Source organism: Lethenteron reissneri, chromosome 64, assembly GCF_015708825.2.
Source record: "Lethenteron reissneri isolate LAM-NWPU_2019-01 chromosome 64, ASM1570882v1, whole genome shotgun sequence".
NCBI classification, from domain to species: Eukaryota; Metazoa; Chordata; class Hyperoartia; order Petromyzontiformes; family Petromyzontidae; genus Lethenteron; species Lethenteron reissneri.
This window is the reverse complement of record NC_083842.1, coordinates 12,251,719-12,275,978: the sequence shown is the minus strand read 5'-3', so window position 1 is coordinate 12,275,978 and position 24,260 is coordinate 12,251,719. Positions and strand designations below refer to the sequence as shown.

General features: G+C 47.4%; 1 protein-coding gene across 7 annotated transcripts in view; it reads left to right on the top strand.

Moving 5' to 3' along the window:
• The window catches only part of LOC133359043 (cAMP-dependent protein kinase catalytic subunit alpha-like), a 125,579-nt gene that overhangs the window by 34,607 nt on the left and 66,712 nt on the right, over positions 1–24,260 (top strand). Inside the window, exon 1 of one of the 7 annotated variants that reach the window (XM_061577418.1) lies at positions 7,414–7,515. The exons of 3 other annotated variants lie outside the window; for them this stretch is intronic. In XM_061577418.1, the coding sequence (XP_061433402.1) occupies positions 7,455–7,515 (61 nt within the window). In that variant the 5' untranslated portion in view covers positions 7,414–7,454. Of the gene's footprint in view, positions 1–7,413; positions 7,516–23,373; positions 23,928–24,260 lie in introns of those variants that run through there. 3 more of the 7 variants (XM_061577416.1, XM_061577413.1, XM_061577414.1) reach the window with 3 other exon arrangements.

The following is a 24,260-nucleotide window of genomic DNA, read 5'->3' as shown; positions in this document are numbered from 1 at the left end:
AACACGGTGTCGTAGCGTTATTGATTTAGCGCTCCGATGCGTTTCCGGGTTGTACCACGAAACGTTCGGCACAATGTCCGACGTTTCCCTCCATGGGCTGGGAGCTTCTTCGGGAACTGAATTCAGTTGAATTCTAATTTTAGATACGCGTGTTATAATCGTGAGAAAAACGTTTAGTTCAGTCAAGTTCTTCGTGTAGATTATCCAACGTGAACAGGACTTTCATCGCGTAAAGAGTAGCGTTGCTATTAGGGACTTGCCTAGGAGAAAAAACGGGTCATAGCAATCGAATGGTTTTCCCCCAACCTTGGAGACACTCGGCAGAAAAAAAAAATTCGTCACATTTTCAAATAGATTTTGCCCTAACGCACTGCCAATTAAACACATCTGAAGTGAATCTCCCGTTGGAGAGGGTTACGCAATACATGCGTTGGCGTGATTTTATTTTTTTCCCCCCTTGTTAGTAGCACCAACAGCCAGCAGTGATGCTCATTTTTACAGCCGCGAAGGGGAGCCCGGCTTTGCCCCCCCCCTCCCAAGGCCCCGTTATCGCTCGTAAAAAACACCTGACCTTGTGAATTTCTCAGTGTGAGTGCACTTCTGGCATCTGCCTTTGTCCTATTCCCCCCTCGCCACACCCAGTTCAGTACGTGGCAGCAACGCTGCCAATTTTCACTTAATACTTATCTTTCTCTTCGTTCTCCTTGTAGTTCCCAGGGCATAATAACAATACGAATGTTTGCCATGCAACGGATCGAGTGGGCATCGCGTTCTGTTGGAACGGCGCGGAAAAAAAGTTGCGACTGCAAAAAGTTACACGCCACACGCGTGTAATCTCCAGCGCTTTCCAACGCACGTCCTGCCCTCAGAAGTACAGTGTTAGCGATAATAATGTTACTAAAAAAAGACTCAAACTTTTTATTTTACCACGTAAACATTCCTGTCGGGAAATGACAACATTGAAAGACCTCCCCTCACTGAATTGTGGTCTCCTGTGCCTCTCTCACAAGAGAGAATTCGGAGTCTAATTTGGTTCTCGCGTGGATAAATAAGGGCATGGATCGATCTCTCGGGAGAGGCTGAACCCTGGATTAGTTGTCTCTGCGCTCTCGTGAATAGCACTTTCTTAAAGACCCCCACTGGGCACAAGCACGGAAGGCTAAAGAAAACACCGATTTGTTTGTTTTAAGTTTTGAAGGGTTGAAGGCCATTCTCTCCGGACCGACATTTGAGCTGAACTCAAATCCCAAGAGTGATGATTATTATTAGTATTAAGGCTTCATTTCCCACCGTATAATTTCCGGGTCGGCGGGCAGACTTGAGTCCAGTGTGTGGCACGGTCGTGGCGAGTAGCAGCAATCGTAACGAGAGGCAAAACCACTAGGGGTGAGTGGTGTGTGGTGTGGAAATGTTCTGGGTCACCTACTGGAACAGGACAAATCCCAAATTAATTCTCGCTTATTATAGGTGAAAAAGAACGCTCTTCAAATCGCCACGAGGCTTTGCATGCTATTTTGTTTAACCACTTCTACGGAGCTCACATTTACAGTATTTTTTTTTATATTCAGAGCTTCACTTTACAGCTCTCGTTTACGTGGTCGAGTGCACGCGCGCATGTGGTTTTTTGTTTGTGCGTGCGAAGAGCTCCTTCCCCCCCCCCCTTTTGGAAAGGACACATTTCTGTCGGAAACGACCGCGTACACGCACAAGCATACGGTCTCAGCCTCGCTCGCTCGTTCGTTCGTCCCGAGCCCATAGCCCTGCGGTTGACGCTTCGCTCGCCGGAATAAACTAGGCGAAAGCTTCCAAGTCCAGTAGACTCTCCATTATCTGCATTCCGTTTATCTGATTTGCGGATTAACCGCGCGGCACCTGAGATTTTAACGTAAATGAATAACTCGTGGATTTTCCCTTGAGCCCAAATTAATAATCTAAAAACAGTTCTTTGGTTTTTTCGGTAAAGTCACGTAGGTAAAAAATAAAATAAATAAAATAAAATTGTTTAGTTGTTTTCATTCTATTGTATTTTATTTATTTACATTTTTTTCCTGCGTGACTTTACCGAAAAAACCCAAAGAGTATGAATCCTTGCAGTCACGAACACTTCAAATCTAGAACTAAAAACAGTTGTACATTGTTATTCTTGGACATGTATATTACAAGTCACATGCTTAAACAAACAAATCCACGTGATCGCCTCTACAGTACAGTAGTTGCAATATCTTTACAACAGTGGGCGGAGTTTGATTGTTGTTGATTGCCGTGGCTCTGCTGTCATCCACTTAGTGGTCAGAGACTTCTACGAGGGAGGAGGAAAGTGTTATCACTGAGCACGCGCATCAATCCATTCTTTGACTCCACATCTTTGCTTTGTTCACTAATAAACTAAATTTTCTTTATGTAAACGTAATTTATACCTATTTTAGTGTTTTTTTGGCATAGAGATCTGCGGAAAATGGTTTTATTTTTGGATTATCTGTGATTTTGAATGATCCGTGGCCGTCTCCCCCCCCCCCTCCCGTCATTGGCACGGATAATCGAGAGTTTCAAATTGGGGGGAGGTGAAAAATGACAAAACATAGAATCACGGTCCAGTTTGTGTTAAATTTTTTATCTTGTGTTTTATTTTTAAGCGTCGTGGGTATATTTTCCTTCTAACCTAAGCTGGCTCTATCTGAACCGATCTGTCCGGAACAGATGCAGTCGTGTCGAGTGTTGAAATGAGATTTCGCTGAGAGACGGCATGATCGTGAATAACGAGAGAATACTTTGCCCGGTTGGACAACGCCGGGAGAGTGATCTAAGGAGGCAATGCGGTGAAACAGGGTCGGGGGGGAACAGAGAAGGAGATACAAACTTGAAAGGAGTAGCTCTTCTCCGTATAGCCTCTGTCTTTGCATCAAATACAACGATCCCACGTATAGCTTTCACAGACTGTTGGGGCAAATGCTGTTAGCGAGCACCATGAAGGCTGGAACGGCACACGAGGGGGTGGGTGGCCAACACCTGTGGGGGAGACAGCGTCTGAATGACGCTGTCTCCCCGATAGACCTGGTCTTCACCTGATGACGGCTGCTTGCGTTGTGGCCGAAACGTCATGAGAATTATTTTATTATGTTTTATTTTATTATTTTTATTGTTTCCATTCTACGTGACTTTACCGAAAGAACCAAGAAGATGAATCCCTGCAGTCATGAAAGCTTTAAATCGAGATCTATTGGATGTTCAAATTTTTAAAGAATGTGTGTATGTTTAACTTCTTTCGCACCGTACATTGCCAACCGTGCTAATAGGAGATCCAGGCGAAGGACAACAAAGTAAACACACCAACAGCAGTTCGAAAGAAAGTAGTTTCGATCTAGATGATTTACAAGTGCAGAGCTTCAGTGGCTTCCTAATGTCGGAAGGAAGAGCATTCCAGACGGCCGCGGAAGCGCATCTGAAAGCGCGCGATGCGACGACCGTCTTTGTTCGATGGCTAGGAGCTAAAAGCCGCGGCGAGGATGACCAGAGTTTGCGTGATGGTTGATGCTCCTTGACGAGATCAGCAAGGTATTGTGGTTCATTTGTGGCAATCACTTAGTGTGCGTAATGAGCGCGACCTTGCAATGCATTCGTTGGGCAACCGGAAGCCAATGCAGCTCCGCAAGCACTGGAGGGACGTGGTCGGATCTTGCAGTGCTCGTCACGATACGTGTCAAAGAATTTTGTCCAAGCTCAAGCTCGATAATGTTTTTGCCAGACGTTACCGTAGAGTAGTGAGTTGCAATAATCGAGCCTTGTCGATACTACGCTGCAAGCCGCCGTGTTGGCTACGTCGAATGTGTTTTAGAGCCCTGATATGAAAATTTCAGGACCTGACTATACCGCGCCCACACATGGACGTGTGGGCGCGGTAAAACGTTCCCCGCGGAAACCTAGGCACGATTGTAGTTCCCTACGGTTTAGGGAAGGAACTCGCAGTCTGCAAGATGTGGGGAGCTGCTCCACCGGCTAAAAACGAGGCATACAGTGGCAGCGGAATGATTCATCATCATCAATTCTCTAAGCTTTTCGAAACATTAATCTGGAAAATAGCTTTATAGCTCATCAAATTCCTCCAGCATAAACAAAGATTATGGCAAATCACCCGATGATGCTGGATGTAATTACCAGCGAAACTTCGTATTCAAATTGTAAATGTTGTGGATTTACTCTGCAACACACCGGTGGGCCGGAGCAGTAACTGATTGGCGCGTTGTTTACGTGACAAACCTTCCTGGCTGTGTCGGGCGGTGGAGGGTTACGACACATTTATACTCACCCAAAAACCTTTATTGTGAATAATATTGGTCGCGAAAGCCTACGTGTTAAACATTATGATTCTATCTTGATTTGAAGCTTTCGTGACTGCAGAAATTCATACTCTTTGCTTCTTTCGGTGAAGTCACGTGACTTTACCGAAAGAACCAAAGAGTAATACGATGCTGCTTGAATAGCGTGCATTAGAATGAAATGTTTCTTTCTTGGTTCTTTCGGTAAAGTCACGTAGAAGGGAAATAATAAAATAATAAAAATAAAACATAATAAAATAATTCTCACGACGTTTCGGCCACAATGCAAGCAGCTGTCCTCAGGTGAAGAACAGGTCTGTCGGAAAGACAGCGTCTGAATTTTCATTATTTTATTATTTCCCTTCTACGTGACTTTACCGAAAGAACCAAGAAGATGAATCCCTGCAGTCACGAAAGCTTTAAATCGAAAAATGAAATGTTTATTAGAGTCACACGTGTGTGTTGCATACGGTGAGGGTGGAGCTATGGTACACTGTTAGCGAGCTGCTGCGCTGTGAACCTGGCGACTCGAGTTCAATTCCTGGCCATGGCTCGTAATCAGCGGTGAGTGATGCCGCAACCAGTCCGAGGTCGCCCCTGCCACCTTCACCAACCGGAACTGACCGGCGTAGCAGAGTTATGATCAATCCTCGTCACCAACATGACGTGGGGAGATGCCTTCATCCAGCAAGTGCATTGACAAACATCGGTAAATAATGATAAACCAATTACAATTGTCATATGTAGTGGGCTCATGTCGCTCTCCGTGCCACTAGAGGACGCTACGATTCATCACAGCGTTGCGAAAACAATTGATTAATCACATCCCCCCTATGGGTCTCAGGATAATTTGCAAATGTAATGTACCAACAGCTTGTCTCGTGAGTCTGAAACGATGCGCCTTTACGCCTTTCAGCGTACGATCGAAAAGCAATAAAAGCATTCACTCTTATAACACGTAGGCTTTCGTGACCAATATTATCCATAAGAGGTTTTTTTGAGTTGTATTGCCCAAGTATAAATGTGGTGTCGTTAAACCCGCCACCACCCGACACAGCCAATTAGTAAGGTTTGTCATCTTCTTGGTTCTTTCGGTAAAGTCACGTAGAAGGGAAATAATAAAATAATACAAATAAAACATAATGAAATACAAATCTCACGACGTTTCGGCTACAACGCAAGCAGCCGTCCTCAGGTGAAGAACAGACCTTTTCTTCTGACGCTGTCTTTCCGACAGACCTGTTCTTCACCTGAGGACGGCTGCTTGCGTTGTGGCCGAAACGTCGTGAGAATTGTATTTTATGTTTTATTTTTATTATTTTATTATTTCCCTTCTACGTGACTTTACCGAAAGAACCAAGAAGATGAATCCCTGCAGTCACGAAAGCTTTAGATCGAAAGGTTTGTCACTTCAACAAAACGTGCCAATTCGTTACTAGTACAGCACACCGGTGTGTTGTCGAGTAAACCCACGACTCGATCTGTAAATGTTGTGGGCTTATTCTCCAATATACCGGAGAGAGAAGACGCCAGCCGCTCATTGCGGTGCCAGGCACGGCCGCCTTGCTGATCGTGATGCAGACTGCTGAGCGTGGCTCGTCATTGTTGCGGAAGATTGCCCCGTAGGTGTCCATTGCACATTTCGTCATTTGTTGTTGCCACTTTTTTCTCTGCCCTGTGCCAATATGCGTCAAGTAGTGGCCACATCTTTCCGCCACCCAATGTCTTATGTCGTCGTCAACCGTTGCACTACTACTGCTCGCACACAAAGACAAAGATCCCCCGTATAGTCTTAACAGACTGTTAGTGCTGTTAGCGAGCACCTATGAAGGCCACACACACGCACAGAGCGCGCCGCATTGTACAGTTGCAGACATTCACACAGACTGCAAGGAACCGGACTTCATGAGCGATAAGACGCTAATGCCCCCCCCCCCCCCCACATATACGGCACAGGTTAGCAGAGTGACTGGCAGACATTGTGCCGACCTCAGCGTATATTATCCCCAAAGACGTAACCGTTCAATTCCTGTAACTGGGAATACAGCCATTGGGTGGTTGTAGTGATGTGGAGGGCTGGGTGGGGGGTGTTGTATAGGAGGCTGTGTGGGGGGCTGGGTGGTTGTATAGAAGGCTGTGTGTGGGGGGCTGGGTGGTTGTATAGGAGGCTGTGTGTGGGAGGGCTGGGTGGTTGTATAGAAGGCTGTATGTGGGGGGGGGGGGCTGAGTGGTTGTATCGGAGGCTGTGTATGTGGGGCTGGGTGGTTGTATAGGAGGTTGTGTATGGGGGGCTGGGTGGTTGTATAGGAGGCTGTGTATGGGTGACTGGGTGGTTGTATAGGAGGCTGTGTGGGGGGCTGGGTGGTTGTATAGGAGGCTGTGTGTGGGGGGGCTGGGTGGTTGTATAGAAGGCTGTGTATGGCGGGCTGGGTGGTTGTATAGGAGGCTGTGTGTGGGGGGCTGGGTGGCTGTATAGGAGGCTGTGTGTGGTGCTGGGTGGTTGTATAGGAGGCTGTGTATGGGGGGCTGGGTGGTTGTATAGAAGGCTGTGTGTGGGGGGGGGGCTGGGTGGTTGTATCGGAGGCTGTGTATGTGGGGCTGGGTGGTTGTATAGGAGGTTGTGTGGGGGGCTGGGTGGTTGTATAGGAGGCTGTGTGTGGGGGGGCTGGGTGGTTGTATAGGAGGCTGTGTGTGGGGGGCTGGGTGGCTGTATAGGAGGCTGTGTGTGGGGGGCTGGGTGGCTGTATAGGAGGCTGTGTGTGGGGGGGCTGGGTGGTTGTATAGGAGGCTGTGTGTGGGGGGCTGGGTGGCTGTATAGGAGGCTGTGTGTGGGGGGCTAGGTGGCTGTATAGGAGGCTGTGTGTGGGGGGCTGGGTGGCTATAGAGGTGGCTGTGTGGTGGGGGGGCTGGGGGAGGATGTGTGGGATGCGTTGCGGAGCGTCCCCGGCTGGTCACGACCTTGGTGCTCTCAGCTGCCGTGCGGTTTTCCTGGGCGCCGGGCTCCCAACGTCGAGCGCCGTCCGTTGTGAAAGCGCTCGCGGGCGTTCGCGCGTCTCGTGTGGGCGGCTCCCTTCACCACCCCCCCCCCCCGCTACCCACAACTCACCGGGAGACAGGCGGGAGTCCTGTGGCTTGCTCGCCATGAGCAGCTGTTTCAGCCTGAAGCTCGCCCGCCGCTCCACCAGAGAGGCAAAGAGCCCAGGTACGAGGGACGGCAAACCGACCAACTTTGTTTACTACGGGGGTGTTGTTGGCAGCCGTGAGGGTTGAATTCACGCTCGGTGGTGGGGGGGGGGCACAGTGGTGGGGGGGGGGGGGCTCTGTGTGTGCTCGTATTATTATTAGGGCCTCCTAAAAATATATATTTATACGGCTGTGCTCGTATTATTATTATTAGGGCCCCCTAAAAATATATATTTATACGGCTGTGCTTGTATTATTATTAGGGCCCCCTAAAAATATATATTTATACGGCCAGGTGGCTCAGCGGGAGAGCGAGGAGTGACTCGCAATCACGAAAGTTGCGAGTTAAAATTATTGGTTTGGGTCGACTCGGCACATCATCACTCCTCGGGGTCGATTTTTTTTTACGATGAACGATTTGTGGGGGAAGCCGACAGTGGTTGTGTCCTGCGGATAGGCTCGATCCCCTGCCATAGGAATGTGGAATTTCTCACCACTCGCTCGGGGCTGTGAACGGGAGGTGAGCACCGCATCTGCTGCTGCTGCTGCTGGACATCGGTGAACAAAGAGCTTCATGGCTCATCGGATTTCTCGAGGATAAATAAAACGTCTGAATCTGATTAGTCTAACAAGAAATCTAAAACTTTGACTTTTTTGCTTGATTGTTGAATTTCAATACTGTAGCACTATGATACATATTATTACAGGCGATCGGGTAATTTATGTTGCGAGGTCGCGATGTGTATTGCTACCAAATTACGTCCCGAAATAATATGTTAATTTTAACTTTGATTTAGCTTAGCAAACCGCATATTTTATAAATATAAACAAGTATATCCTAAATAGACTAGGGAACTACCAGAGGGTTATTTTCGCATTGGATATGGTTGCTGGTAATAAAACGTGAAAGGGAAGGAATTGAATATGCAAGGTCTTGACCGACTGTGTCCGTCCGATGTGCGCCGAGCTGCATTGGCTTCCAGTTGCCGAACAAATGAGGTCGCTCTCATTACACCCAAAGCGCTTGACATAAATGAGCCACAATACCTTGCTGATATCGTCAAGGAGCGTAAACAATCAGCTGAACTCCGGTCAACTTCGCAGCAGCGGCTTTTGGCTTAACCACCGAACAAAGACAGTCACCGCATCGAGCGCAACTTCAGGTGCGCTTCTGCGGCCGTTTGGTATGCTCTTCTTTCATATCATGGGACCTTCTTGGTTCTTTCGGTAAAGTCACGTAGAATGGAAATAATAAAATAATAAAAAGAAAACATTTAATAATTCTCACGACGTTTCGGCCACAACGCAAGCAGCCATCCTCAGCTGAAGAACAGGTCTGTCGAGAAAACAGAGTCTGAATAACTCTGTCTTCTCGGCAGAGTCTGAATGACTCTGTCTTCTCGACAGACCGGTTCTTCACCTGAGAACGGCTGCTTGCGTTGTGGCCGAAACGTCGTGAGAATTATTTTATTATGTTTTAATTTTATTATTTCCATTCTACGTGACTTTACCGAAAGAACCAAGAAAATGAATCCCTGCAGTCACGAAAGCTTTAAATCGAAAAATCATGGGACCTCCTTTCCCAGTAGCAAAATATGAGAATAGGTTTTCCCCTTTTTACTGGCAACAAAACAGGTGTGTTAAGATGTTAAAACACCAAACTGAAACCTTTTACAAGGAATCATGCTGCATTAACCACAATACTTGTGTATCGGAATGCAAACAAAAAACATACTTTGATCAAATCAAATAAATCACCTACGTGACTTTACCAAAAGAACCAAAGAATATGGATTCCTGCAGTCACGAAAACTTCAAATCAAGATTTATACTCTGATAATATATGCATTGTCTTTGAAACTGATTGGTCCACACCAGAGACAGCTTTCTTTTGAAAGGTTTTAGACCAGAGGACGCCAAAAGGCACCTTTTCTGTTTGCATTCTGACCACAAGTATTGTGGTTAATGCAGACACGATTCCTTGTAAAAGGTTTCAGTTTGATGTTTTAACATCTCATATCTTCCTTCGTATATTCGGAAGCCACTATAGCTATGCACTTTTAAATCATAATCTAGATTGAAAACGTTATTCTTTAGAACTGCTTTTTGTGTTAAGTTTGTTTTTCTTCCACACCTCCAAATTAGCATGGTTCGCGGCGACGTTCAGTACAAAAGAAGTTCAACATACATACGTATGAATATACAAAAAGGGGGCCCCCAAAGTTATAAAAGTGCCAAGCCCCCCTCAATCACAATCTGGCCCTGAGGGTTGGACGCTATACCATGGTTCAAACCAACACTTGTGAAATCTGTGGCCATGTGCAAGGCCTCTGCTTACATAGTCCGTTTAAAACTGATGTTTTAGTGAGTTCGCATATGTATATTTGGCTGCATAGTGGGGTAGCTAGTTCATCTTATGTAATGGTGTACTATTAATATGCTGCTGCTGGTGTTGATGAATATGCTACAGCTGTAGATGGATGCCGTGTTGAGTGGTTGGCTGAGATGTCGTCTTTTCCAGCGCGTGTATCCCTTTACCATCGGCTAGCCGGTTACGTTGGCTCGGACTGCAGACCGTCGTATAACGGGGTTACCTCCTTGGACAACAACGCGTACAAATGAACAACACGTGCGCGCATGGGCATGGGCACGGACGTGGGCACGTGTTGTGTGGGGAGGGGTCAGAGAGTGAGAGTTGCTCATAAAAAGTGATATACGGCATTGCAATAACAGCTACCCCACACAACCATCATCGACGTCGAGGGCCCTTTAATTCCCGCACCCTTTGCGGAATGCCCCGGCAAGAAGGGAGAGTGATAGAGAAAAAACCGGCGATCGCCAAAGCACCTTTTTTTCTTCTTGGTTCTTTCGGTAAAGTCACGTAGAAGGGAAATAATAAAATAATAAAAATAAAACATAGTAAAATAATTTTCACGACGTTTATTATGTTATATTATATTTAATTATTATGTAATATTTTTATTATTTTATTATTTCCTTTCTACGTGACTTTACCGAAAGAACCAAGAAGATGAATCTCTGCAGTCACGAAAGCTTTAAATCACCAAAGCACCGTTTGAGCGTCGTGTTGCTTGCCGGTTTGCGACAGTTCTGTCCGTTGTGGTGCAATCTCCCCTGTTGCGAAGTCTCGTAATTAGAATAGTGCATTGTTGCGTGAGACGAACTGGCTAATTATTACAAATTAATAACAAAAACATAAAAATAACGGCGCTAAATTTATAATGATTATACAGGGCAGCCAGGAGTGTGAACTGCTAACCTCTGCAACGAGCTGCAAATGATCAATTATATTAATGAATCTTATAATTTTTATTGCAATCATAATTATTATAATCAATCTTGATTTGAAGCTTTCGTGACTGCAGGAATCATACTCTTTGATTATTTCGGTAGAGTCACGTGGGTAGAAAAAATAATAGATCACGACGTTTAGATCGCAACCAAGCGATCGTCTTCAGGTGAAGACGATTCAGCTGAAGACGATTAAATTTAGATTTAAAGCTTTCGTGACTGCAGGGATTCATCTTCTTGGTTATTTCGGTAAAGTCACGTAGAAGGGAAGTAATAAAATAATAAAAATAAAACAATAAAATAATTCTCACTGGAATAATGAAATAATTCTCACCAGTGAGAATTAAATAAAACATAATAAAATAATTCTCACCAGTGAGAATTATTTTATTATATTATATTTTTATTATTTTATTACTTCCCTTCTACGTGACTTAACCGAAAGAACCAAGAAGATGAAGACGATTGCTTGTGTGGCGATCGAAACGTCGTGATCTATTATTTTTTCCTACCTACGTGACTTTAACGAAAGAACCAAAGAGTATAATGATACTATTAATTATAATAAATGTGTAATAATACTATTAAAATTATTTTTGCTTCATTTGTTTACTCTATTAAAGGTTCACCGAGTCTCAAGACTCCTACTCAGAAGGGGCCGTGGTGAGCTTTTTTGCAGGCGAGGGTGCAAATTGACTGTCGTGATTTTGATTGTTTCATTTTTTAAGTTGCATTTGGCGAAAATTTGGACAACGCAATGGGAATGCACGCGGCCGTACTATTTTCAGATAGAAATCGCACTTTCCCTTGACGTCCGGTGCGAAGCGGGGCAGGGGCGGGGGGCCTGTATTTTCAACGGTCGATCTACGCGCAGTACAGTAAACGCTTGTTAATTCGACACATATGGGGCTCTGGCCTTGCCGAATTATTCGATATTAAAAATTCTGTACAACGGGACTCCCCAGTTCCTCCTGCCCCAATAAAAACATTTCTTCCAAATTTGTTTTCCAAACTCTTCGCACACCATACGCATTGACACACACCCTGCATCAATTCTATCCAAAACCTTGGATTTGTCTCGCAGACTCAGGGATTCATACTTCGGTCCCTTTCTATCACTTCTAGATGTAGGTGTAGACGACATTTCTGAGAGGGTTGGCTTGCACAGAGTGCACAAACAAGGTAAAGTCCAAAGCGACGGGTCTGCACCGACGCTCACCACACTCACCACACTCACCACGCTCACCACGCTCACCACGCTCACCACGCTCACCACGCGCGCCACGCGCGCCGCCACCAGACCGAGTCGTTGTTTTGGCCGTGGCGCACGGCGTCGCCTACACGTGCCATGCCGAAATTGGACCATTCGGCCCGCCAATTCGCCTCGTAGCGAATTACTAATACACCGTATATATGCCAAAAGTGCAACCGTGCCGAATTATCCCCAATTACGACTTCTTAAATTCCGATATAATGGGGTTTTACTGTATTAGCCAGGGCGGCCACAAGCTTGAATCACAAACGCTCGCGACCGCGCTCGGCTACGCGGCTCGACAAGGAAAGACCAGGCCCTTTGGCGTGACGTTTGCGTGACCTTCCTGAGCCGCGCGTCCGGTTGTTCCCTCTGAAACATTAATGCCTCTGGGCTTAACCGCAGAGATGCCAAATCGGCATTGTTGAAATGCAGGACAGTGTGTTGAGCCACGCGAATGCTACGTTTGAAGGGTGTGTGGATACCCCTACAGTTATTGTACAGTGGTCATATGTGTATGGATGTCAGGAATAGATGTAAGGGAATGGTGCCGGGATATTAGATCTAATCTGGTATTTGCGTAGCGCATACAAATTGTAAGTGTTATGCGTTTCCTCTCTCTTAACGCACCGGTGTGCTAAAGTGGCACCTTTTGTGTGCGTGACGCCCCTTTGACACGTAGGCTTTCGCGACCAGTAGTATTCATAAACAAGGTTTTTGGGTTTAGATCGCGTTATTTATAAATGTCTCGCAACCCTCCACCACCCGACACGGCCAATCAGTAAAAAATGTGTCACGTTGACAAAATACGAATAGTTCACTGCTTTAGCCCACCGGTGTGTTGAAGCGTGAAACCACAACTTTTACAATTTGAGTAGTGCGACGTTTCGCTGGAAATTACATCCAGCATTTTCGGGCGATTTGCCAGAATAGTGAAGCCATCCACCTGCTTCCGGTCTTGAATATTGCAGGATGACGTCATCATTGTTGAACCCCATCAGGATTTGAGATCAGAGGCAGGGATGGAGGTCTATGCAATGATGTAATAGATCAGTAACCAGCCACTTAGCATGTGACTCACCTGTAAGGAATTGCGCAATATGGGTTGTGTATTACGTAATAATTACGCTTCCAGGCTGCGCTGAGTCTTTAGCTATCACAGAGATTTAAATGATTTGGGCTGAAGTAGTCTTTTGTCAACGTGACACGTTGTTTTACTGATTGGCCGTGTCGGGTGGTGGAGGGTTGAGACACATTTATAAATAACGCGATCTAACCCAAAAAACCTTTATTATGAGTGACACCCCTTACTAATTGGCCGTGTTGGGAGGAGATGGGTGTACGAGGCACTTACATTTACTCGATCTAACCCAAAAAAAATCACTTTTTTCTATCATGGGTGCGTAAGCGCATGTAACTCATCGTTTCAAGGTGTTCAATTACAAACAATTTCAGCTTAAACAAGCAAAACAAGAATCAGCCACGTCCTTTGAAGCCCTTTAAAGTTGTCCGCGCGGGAGGAGTTTGGAGACGATTGACAGCTGGGCGAGACTCTATACGGCGCACGTAAGTCGGTGATGCTGGGGTTAAAGTGCGCTCTTGCTGTGCAACGTCGGAGAGGCGCGGGGGGGTTGACGCCCACCGCTATGCTGAGCCATCGATTACTTTGAGCAAATCCCGTTTCGCCAAGATTCAGCGGTGAACGGTGACACTCCCACAGCCTGCAACTTGCAGACGTCTGGGAACGTGAAAGGATCAATTGGGTAAAAATCACTTTTGTTGCAAGCCTTTTGTAAGATGATATCCGTCTGTAAAACATCGCGGCTTCGTGATGGCCTTGCACTATTAGAATGTCGCAAATACCAAGTGGGCTCTGTTATTATCATCATTAATGTCGGTTTCGCAACCGGAAGCCAATACAGCTCAGCGAGCACCAGATGGATAACGGTCGGATCTTGCGGTACGCGTTGAGACATTCTTCTCCTCATAGTGACCTGCTGATTTGTAGGCGGGCCGCCCATCCAGGCAGTGGCGTAGCCACCGAGTGTGCAGGCGGTGCACCGGCACAGAAGGCCCCCATGGGGTGGAAGCGGTGGGCGGAGTGGCCCAGGCACCTGGCTACCAAGAGGCTGGAAATTGGGGATGGGTGGGGCGGGTGGAATTTCATTCTGTGCAGCAGGGCACCATGCCAATGACAGAACTGAAGCCGACTTGGCCTCGGACATCTGACGAGGTCGGGCGCAAGACAGTTCCGAGGTCTCGCCCCTCATTCAACAAGATGTTTTGTTGGCGCGTTTGGTGCAGAACAAGGAGCGGTCCGGAGAATACCCACGGATGTCACGGCCTACTTGCTACACTGCCGACACCTCGTAGCCACCCCCTTGACAATAGCGCAACGGCTCCATTGCGAGTGAAACGGTTGCAAAAACATGTGTTGTGGTTTGCTAAATATTTGCTATATATTATTGGCAAATAAATACATATCTTGTTTGCAATTTTTTTCATAGTTATTTAAAAATATTGCAAACAATAAGTATTTTGTTGTTTGCAAAGAAATATTTTTTATATATTTAAAACAAATAGCAAACAAGTAAATTTTCAAAAATTCTGTTTGAAAAATAGTTAAATAAATATTTCAAAGATTTTTTTTTTCAAACAACGCAAAATATTTTTTTGCAAACAACTGTTTTGTTTTCACCCAATTTATGATATTTAGTTGTTTGCAAACATTTTTTTTATGTATAAAAAAAATAGAACATTTTTGCCAAAAAAATCTTTAGTATATTTAGTATTTTTTAACATATATATCTTGCAAACAAAAAGGTATTTTGTGTTGTTTGCAAAAAATATATTTTTTTTCTGCAAACAACATTGCGGGTTTCCACCATGTCATATCTTCCCTACGCTTATTATTTTCCGTGGCTCACTAGCGATTGGGCATTTGCTCTTGGCTGGCAGCCAATTGCGCTCGAGTGTTTGTGGTCACATTGGTGGGGTGGCGGGGTCTAAACCAGAAGTCGCAATCAGGTACCCGATACCCGTACCCTACCCGATACCCGGCTACCCGTACCCGGCCGGGTACGGGTACCCGTTTCCGACCCTGGTGCGGCCGGGTACGGGTAGGCCGTGAGTCACTGGTGAGTAACCGTTTGTCACTCATTTTGGGTAGGGTACGGGTAGGGAACGGGTACCCGTACCCGGCCAGGTACGGGTACCCGTTTGCGACCCTGGTGCAGCCGGGTACGGGTACGGGTAGGACGTGAGTCACTGGTGAGTAACCGTTTGTCACTCATTTCGGGTAGGGTACGGGTAGGGAACGGGTACCCGTACCCGGCCAGGTACGGGTACCCGTTTGCGACCCTGGTGCAGCCGGGTACGGGTACGGGTAGGACGTGAGTCACTGGTGAGTAGCCGTTTATCACTCATTTTGGGTAGGGTACGGGTAGGGAACGGGTACCCGTACCCGGCCGGGTACAGGTACGGGTCGCCGTTTGCAACCCTGGTGTGGCCGGGTACGGGTAAGGAATCAAAACCCGTTTGCGACCTCTGGTCTAAACTAATCGCGTGAGCCGTAACAGAATGACAGAAGGTACGATATCACTCCGTAAGAGTTTATTTGTTTGTTGTTTGTGTGTCACGAGCCACGCCGCCGATTTCGACACTACACCACGTGAACGCAATGATGCTTCCACGCTACTGGCTGAAAAGCACGTCTGTCCCAGCTGTACCTTTAAGACCTGTTGTAGTTGCTTAGCGGGAATCTGCAAGCCCATGAGTTATTTATTTTGTATCGAAAATTGCCCCTCATTACCGCTGCGTTCGACGGTGCCTCTCTCCAGCGTTTTTTTTGCTAATTGCGGAAATCAAGCGACGACAAACTGCTCTTGTTTACGTGAATTTAAATAAGTAAATAAAACCGCAGGGACACAAATCGTAACATTTTGTAACTCCCATAAAAGGAAGAAAAATCCTTAACGGGCATAGATTATGCAACGCTGTCCGGCGTGCGTTTGTTTTCTTCTTCTACTCGGAAGTATTTATTAATGCTCCTGAAGGACAAAATGTGATGATAATTTACTTATTTATCTATCTATTCAGGAAGCCAGAGTATAACTCTTTTTAGGACTGTCCTGCATTAGAGTTTTCATTCGTAAGATGTTTTCACCCAATTAATGACGAGTCCTTTTATACGCGTGGGTGAAAACAACACGCGCGTGCGAGGGGGCCAACGCTTTATCTCCGTACAGATGGAAACGGATGGCGGTTAGTCCGCTTGCTCTACTGCCTCCTATCGGTGAGCCGGGGTATGGAAAGCCCACAGGAAGGACGTTTCACAACGTTTTCAATCCACCAGCTCTTCCCTCCACAGTGCTGTCGATAGCCCTTTCGCACTGGTTTGTCTCTGCCAGTATTGGGCAACCCTATGGTCAGTTTGGCCAGATCGCGATAGAGTTAAAGTCGCTAAAAGCAACGCAACTTTGCATGAAAGTTTAGTTCATAACGGGTCATCTTTATGGTAGTTATCCGGCCCCATCCCCATTCTGGAAGTGTGGACAGACGAAAAGACGGACGGATGGACAAGGTTTTTCCTTAAATGGTTTTAACCTTAGTTGGAAAGCATCGAAGAGAACACATTAACGTAAAGGAAGCTGTTATCGAGTTTTACTTCTCTATGCGTGCGTAGTATTTACTTCCCCTGTTGGATTTCAAATTCTGCTTGGGGTTTGTTTGGCCAATTTTCATCCCTCTAGGGGGACTATAAAATGGCTACCACTTTGTGGGAAGTCGACATTGTTTTTTCGTAAAGAGAGACCGGTCTTCTTCTTTCATACGGCTGATGTAGATGCAGAGCGACAACTACAATTCCACATTCAGACAACGTGGGTCAGAAGTCGCGGAGTGGCATCGCTGTGATGTCTCCTTTGTATTTGTGGATCGGGCATCACGCCGTTGCACGTTGTACAGTCTGTTCAGAGGGACTGGTGTCTACCATTCATGGCCCTTTTGTAAATCCACTGCGCCATGTTGGGTCATGGACGAAGGTTGGTCATGCTGATCGGTGTGGGTTGGTGAACAGGGTTAAGATATCACTTGGTGGCAAGATGTTAACTACCTCGCCTGGTATACAGGAGGACGTGGGTTCGATCCCGACCCTGTTGTATTTTCAGAGTTTGCGTGTTCTCCCCGTGGTCACATGGTTTTTTCTCCCTGCCTTCCGGTTTTTCCCTTCACATTTAGAATCAACGTGTGTTTAGAGTATTTTGCTGCTATAAATTTCCACGTTGATGAGCCATTTCGTTGAGTTATCGTTTGTGATAGTGGGGTCGCTTCTGGAAAGGAGCTATGTAACTCAGTTTGGCCTTAACCTGGTAAAATAAAAATTGTTTCGTTTACTCGCCTCTTATGGTAATTGTGCCCTCCAATCATATTCAGGTCGTTGGGTTTGTAGCGCAGTGCACTAAACCCACCTTGTCACTGCACCCCCCCTCCCCCCGTCATCCCTCAAGAGGTCAATAAAATATTGTACCGATTCGTGGGAAGTCAGCAGTGGTTGCCTTTTGCAGAGAGAATGGTCTCTGCCCTTTGAACTTAGTTGCCACCAATGTCTCAGGGCCATCGATAGCTAATCGGCACCGCCTGGTTATCAAACATGTCCGCGTGTTGACATGCATACGCATGAGTGGGGAACAGCAAAAGTAGTGGTTGGCGCACCGCGCTATGAACCTGGCGACCTGAATTTTATTCCTGCCCAAGGCCAACATCGGTGATGAATATTGGAACCGGTCCTGCGCATCTCCTCGGGCAATCAGTCTTTGAATGTTGGTGCGGTGTGTATAAACATCAGCACTGCGGGGACAAAGTCGGCCGGGTGTGGCGCTAGCGACACCATTTCCCTCGAGCGCTGTGCCGGCCGTCATAGGTGCTGCTCCTCGCGAACAGCACTTGCCCCCAAAAGTCCGTTAAGGTTATACGGGGGGGGGGGGGATCTTTGCCTTTATACGTGCGCGCACGTTCGCAAACGGTACACACACGCGTACTTACGCACACGTTGGAACAACTTTCGGCACTTTCACTTTTGCAAACGAGTGGAACTGCTCAGGGCACGCTCACCAGCCAAGCTTAACACCTGAAGCAAGACGATGGGCTCCCTATCTGATTACGGGTGGCTAAGCGATGTCTGTTGGGTGAGTCACACAGTAAACGAGTGTGTGGTGGCGGTGGCTCTGTGTTTGTGTTTGGATGCCGTTTTTAGTCTGTTCCCAATCGCAGATATGCGAGTGCTTTTTCAACGGGCATATCAAAACAAACAACGCATCTGTACCGGTCTGCTCTATACGTGGCGGCGTATATGACTTTGAAAAGGAATCATAATCGTTTTAATTCACGTACCTCCCCAGCAGCCCTTGGGCAAATCCACGGTGGCGAGAGAGCGGCACGGTGGTTAGGAGATGTTAACTACCTCGCCTGGTATGCAGGAGGTCGTGGGTTCGATCCCGACCCTGACGCCTGCTGTACATTTGGAGTTTGCGCGTTCTCCCCATGGTCGGTCACGGGAATTTTTCTCCTGGTCCTCTGATTTTTTTTCTCTTCCACATTTAGAATCAGCATCTTGCGTTCATCGAGTATTTGGCTCGCTGCTACACATTTCCACACGACGATAAGCCCACACCGTCGAGCTGTCGTTTGTGATCGCTACCAGGTCGCTTCTGAAAAAAGAGCTACACAGTTCAGCGGGGCCTTACCTGGTGACATAAAAAGCTAAAAATAAGAAATACAAAGTAAAAATCCCACTGTCGGACGAGAGCCCTCGGCTACGCCGTGTGGGCCATGGGGGTCCACTGAGGATAATTTTGTCACACTCGGCGTCACCGGCGTGGGTTGGCAGCATAGTGCAATACAATAACCGGTTACCCAAAAATTCTTTCAAGACCAACTAAAGATCATGGGGCCCTGTCTTTGGGTGAAGCGGAGAAAGCTGCTAAAGACCGTCCGGCATTGCGTGGGCTTGTTGCAGACTTACTCTCCACAGTGAGCGAAGAGGAGTAAGTAAGTATCCAAAATGATGAAAAAACAAGAATAGGTTTTACCCTTTCTGGCAATTAGATGTTCAAACATCAAATAGATACCTTTGGCAAGGCATCAAATCTGTATTAACCACACGTACTTGTGGCAAAACATGCATACAAAACATCCTCTGATAATATATGCATTGTCTTTAAAACTCTTTAACACGTCGGCTTTCGCGACCAATATCATCCATGATAGAGGTTTTTTGGGTTAGATCGCGTAAATATATAAATGTGTCGTTAAACCTGCCACCACCCGACACAGCCAACTGCTAAGGGTTGTCACGTAAACAGAACGTGCTAATTCGTCACTAGTACACTAGTAAACAGAACATGCCAATTCATCATTGGTACAGTGACGAATTGGCCACGTTCTGTTTACGTGACAACCCGTACCAGTTGGCTGTGTCGGGTGGTGGCGGGTTTAACGACACATTTATATATTCACGCAATCTAACCCAAAAAACCTCTATTATGTCTTTAAAACTGATCGGCCTATGCCAGAGACAGCTTTCTTTATGTGCCTTGCAGACGTGATGGCTTGCTAAAGGAATCTATTTCGTGTTCGAACATCTTAACACCTGTTTTATAGCCAGAAAAAGGGTAAAACCTATTATTATTTTTCATCATTTTGGATACTGCCAAAAAAGTTATCCCATAGCTATAACTGCTCGACCCAAGCTATAAGTGGTCTGATGCTTGCATTGTATCGTTGTTTCCTGGTCTTACACTGGTGGTGAGACGAGGCTATTTAAAGAAGGCTGCTTGCTGTCTCTCGTGTCAGTTCAGTTTCAAAGACAATGCATATATTATCAGAGCATGTTTTCTTTTCACGTTGTGTGGTTGATGCAGGACTTGATGCCTTGCGAAAAGCGTCTATGTGGCGTTTGAACATCTTAACGCCCGCCTGGTTTATTGCCAGAAATATTAAAACCTATTCTTGTTTTTTACAACCGTGGGTATTTGCTAACACTGCCCTCTGCTACACCTAGATGCCGCAGCAGACTGTGACACCTGTTTTTTTATGGAGAGCAATCATTCATCTAAACATTATCCAGCTGCGTGCCTGCTTAGTTTCTTAGACATGGACATTTTTTCGTTTAAACGTCTGTGCGGCAAGTCCTCCGGGTTGTATCGCATGTTTTGGGGCACGATATCCGAAGTTTCGCTCCATCGTGTATATGTATGTACGTATGTTGAACTTCTTTTGTACAGTACGTATCCAACCGTGCGAATCAGAGGTGGGGGATGGGTGGCGATGGACAACAAACTAAACACAAAAAGCAGTTCTCAAGAAATGAATTTTCAGTATAGATCTAACAGTGCACAGCTCTCGCATCTGAAAGCACTTCGTGATGCGGTGACAGTCTTTGTTCGATGGCCAGCCAAAAGCCGCTGCCGCTGTGAGGATGACGAGAGTTCGCGTGAAGATGGTTTACGCTCCTCGGTCGAGATCAGCGAGGTGTTGTGGTTCATTTGTGGCAAGGGTTACGTCGGCGGTGCACTGGAACATTGAAGGTTGTGCCTCCTACAGCACAGTGGTACCCAGGGCGCCACTTTAGACATTGGTTAATCTCCCACCAAGGGCATCTGTATGTTGAACTTCTTTAGCACCATACATAGCCAACAGCACGAATCGGAGGCGTGGGGGGAAGGACAACACTCTAAATACAAAAATCAGTTCTGAAGAAATGGGTCTTTGCGTGAGTCGATGGCTCTCTTTGTGAGTCTGTGGGTCTCTGTGTGAGCTTGTGGATCTCCGTGTGAGTCTATGCACGTTGAACTTCTTTCGCACCATACGTAGCCAACCGTGCTAATCGGAGGTGCGGCGGGGGTTTGCGGGGGGGGACAACAAACTAAACACACGCAAAAAAATTGTCTTGGAGTAGCAGAACAGTGCCAGACAGTGCGGTGATCAGCGTTTGGCTGCAGGCAGAGAGAAAAACTCAAACCGCTCGGTTACGCAAATAAACAAACGAGGGTTCACAAACACACCGGGGCCGAGTGAGTGGGAGCGCTGTTTGCTTTCGCAACCCGCTTGCCAGCCACCACGCGGCCAAAACGCGGAAATTTTATCCGGCGGGAGCGGGCGTTCGTTCGGGGCCGATATTCACGCGCTACACGTACGGCACGCGGCGCAGTCCGGTGTTGGCGCGGAGCGAGCGGATGTCTCGTCTCAGTGAGTGGGCCCCCGGTTGTTGCCCGCGGTACCACGCTCGCAGACTCGGCCTCGTTTGTGAAAGAAGAGACTCCTCTCAGTGGGTTCGAACCTCGTCATAATTAGTGGAGGTGAAACCATGACAAAAAATTTTAATAGTTCTTTACATGTTTTGTTGAACTTCTTTCGCACCGTACGTAGCCAATCGTGCTGTTCGGAGGTGAACACACTAACACGCAAAAAGCCAGTTCTAAAGAAATTAATTTGTCAACTTAGATGATGATTTGAAAGTCCACAGCTCCAGTGGCTTCCTAGTATCGGTAGGAAGGAGCGTTCGAGGTACGACCGCAGAGGCGCACCTGAAAGCGCGCCGCGCGATGATCCGGTGACCGTCTTTGTTCGATGGCTAGTCTCAAGTGGCCACTGTGACGCTGACCGGAGTTCCGGAGTTCGTGTGATGGTTTATGCTGCTTGGCAAGATCAGTCAAGTATTGTGGTTGATTTGTTGCAAGCACACTCTGTAATGAGTGAGCGAGGTACGGTGATTGACCCCCCCCCTATAACGGTATAATTTTCTTTATTCGTACGGCTGATGATGTGGATGCAGAGCAACAACTAAAATTTTTACATGCAGGTAGGCATGCCAGATAACCGTGCCAGTAACAGCGGACTGTATGGCCCCGATGTCTCCTTCATATTTGTGGATCGGAGAGTTGCGTCGTTATACGGTCTGTTCTGGATATGGCCACAGTCGCACAATGCTGGAGAGTTTTTAACGTTTTCCATTTGTACTTCGGGTATCATCCGCATCTTACCGCCATGGTTTGTGCAGTGGGATGCGATGTAGGGTGGACCATGAGCATCGTGGAAGATCAAACTCTCGGGATCTTCTGTGTTGGGTCTTTCACAAAGGTGTTTGTGAGTTCAACGGTACAATGATTGGCCCTCACCCCTCGTGGTTCAGTGTAATGGCACGATATAGGCTTTCGATTCGATTCAAGAATTCGTTTCATGTGACGCTTGCAGCTACGAGTGGCCACTTAATTTAGTAAACTTACAAAAAATGTGAACTGTACAAAAATTCTGCAATCTTCTTTCTTACGGCCGATGTAGATGCAGAGCAGCAGCTAACAATTCCACGTTCAGGTGGTGAAGCCCACATAACCCGCGTTGCGAGCAAGCGGAGTGGTATCGCCGTCGCGACGTCTCCTTCGTATTTGTGGCTCGGGCATTCGGTGGAATCACACGAGACCGAATCGCGACCAATCGTCGGATAGCTCGGAGTAAATTGTTGGGTGTGTGTCTCCTCGAAGTCGATGGATGCCTTTGTCGTAAACGTGGCTGTTGAACGAGTGGCTCTGATGCGGTTAAATGAAGGACAATCAATTGAGTTTCAAACTTATTATGTTGTTTTGCGACAGCACGATTTATTCGGCCAAACTTTTTTTTTGTTCGGCCGACGTTCGAATTTTTTTCTTCGTACAGTTTTGAGGCCTGACATTAATTAAATACCACCGCTTAAAGGGGGGAAACTATTTTGGTCGAAGATGGCTTGCCTTCATTCCAGCTTTTTTTTTCCACCTAAGTAAATTCCGGACTGGCTTTGATTATATATATATTTTTTAAATCGTAGAACCCAGGAAATTTCAACACACACACACACACACAACAACAACAAACAACAACAACAAACAAACACACCCCAGCAAACCAGAGAGTCAGAAGAAGACGCTCGCTGCTGAGCACTCGCGAGCGTTTCTTCTACGCGGCTCGGTCTGTTGCTTATCTCCCACATTCCAGGGCTTTGGTAAGCGTTTAACTCGGGGTGTCTCCATCACCGAGCCTGATGCTGCTGCTGCTCCCACCACCAACCACACCGCGTTGTCTTTGGCTGTGCTAGCCGCTCAGCATCAGGCCCGCTGTTTATCTCAAGAGAGCACCCGCGCGTGCGTGTTGGGTGCGCGTGCGTGCAAGAGCACTGGGGGTGTGGTGGGAGGGGTGAGGAGGAGTTTTCTCCCCACTGTTGGACTCCCGCCCCGAGGTTCCAGTCCTGTCGGGGGCAGGGCAAGCTGAGAAAGAGCAGGGGCACGGATCTCCGCGGCTTCGTTCAAAGCCGCCGCGGTCGCTAGGAGCCGGCTCGAACCGCCAAAACGAGTTGGGAGAAGAAGAAAAAAAATATTATAATAATTTCTCGCCAGACAGGGGGACAGCCAGCGGCAACAGCTTGGCGCAGTCGGCAGACAGCCGGGCCGACGCGGGAGGGGCTTAGTGAGGCAAAGACAAGCGAGCGACTTGGTACAGCAAGTAAGAGAGCAGAACAGAGAGAGAGAGAGAGTGAAGAGAGGGAGGAAAGGAAGAGCTCAAGAAGCAAGGGGCCAGGCGTCGCCCAGGGGAGATCGGCGCTCGCCCGCTCGCTCACGCGATGCCCAAGGGCCTGGCCAGGCAGCAGGCGTCTGGTGGAGAGAGCCGACCGCGTGCCCCCTTCGCTGCCCTCCACCGTCTGGAGGCATGGGCCGGGGGCATCTTCCCGAGGCCCCACAAGTGCTCCAGGGCCTCGGGCGGGGATGGCCGTAAGGATGAGGCCGCTGCCGCCGCCGCCGCTGCCGCCGAGGCTCTCGCGTCCCAGCCCTGGCACCAGCACAGTGAGTGTCTGTGCACCCCCCCTCCTCCTCCCCCTCCTCCTTCTCCTCCTTCTCCTCCCCGCTGAAGTTCCTCTTCTCTTTTCGTCGCGATCTTCTCGCGCCGGCCCGCTCGCGCTGCGAACGTTTTGAGGCTTGAGACGGAGCCCCTCTTTTTTGACGTGGGAGAGTTTGGAATCGGCGGTGTCGAGTTTCTGCGAGCGGAGGCGCGCGTTTGTCTCGTGTGCGTGCGTGCGTGGCGTTGTGCTAGCGCTATGCTGCGCTCGCAAACCCGGCTGTGACCCGAGTTCGATTCCCCCCGCTCATGGCCAACACCGGCTACGGTGATCTGAATCG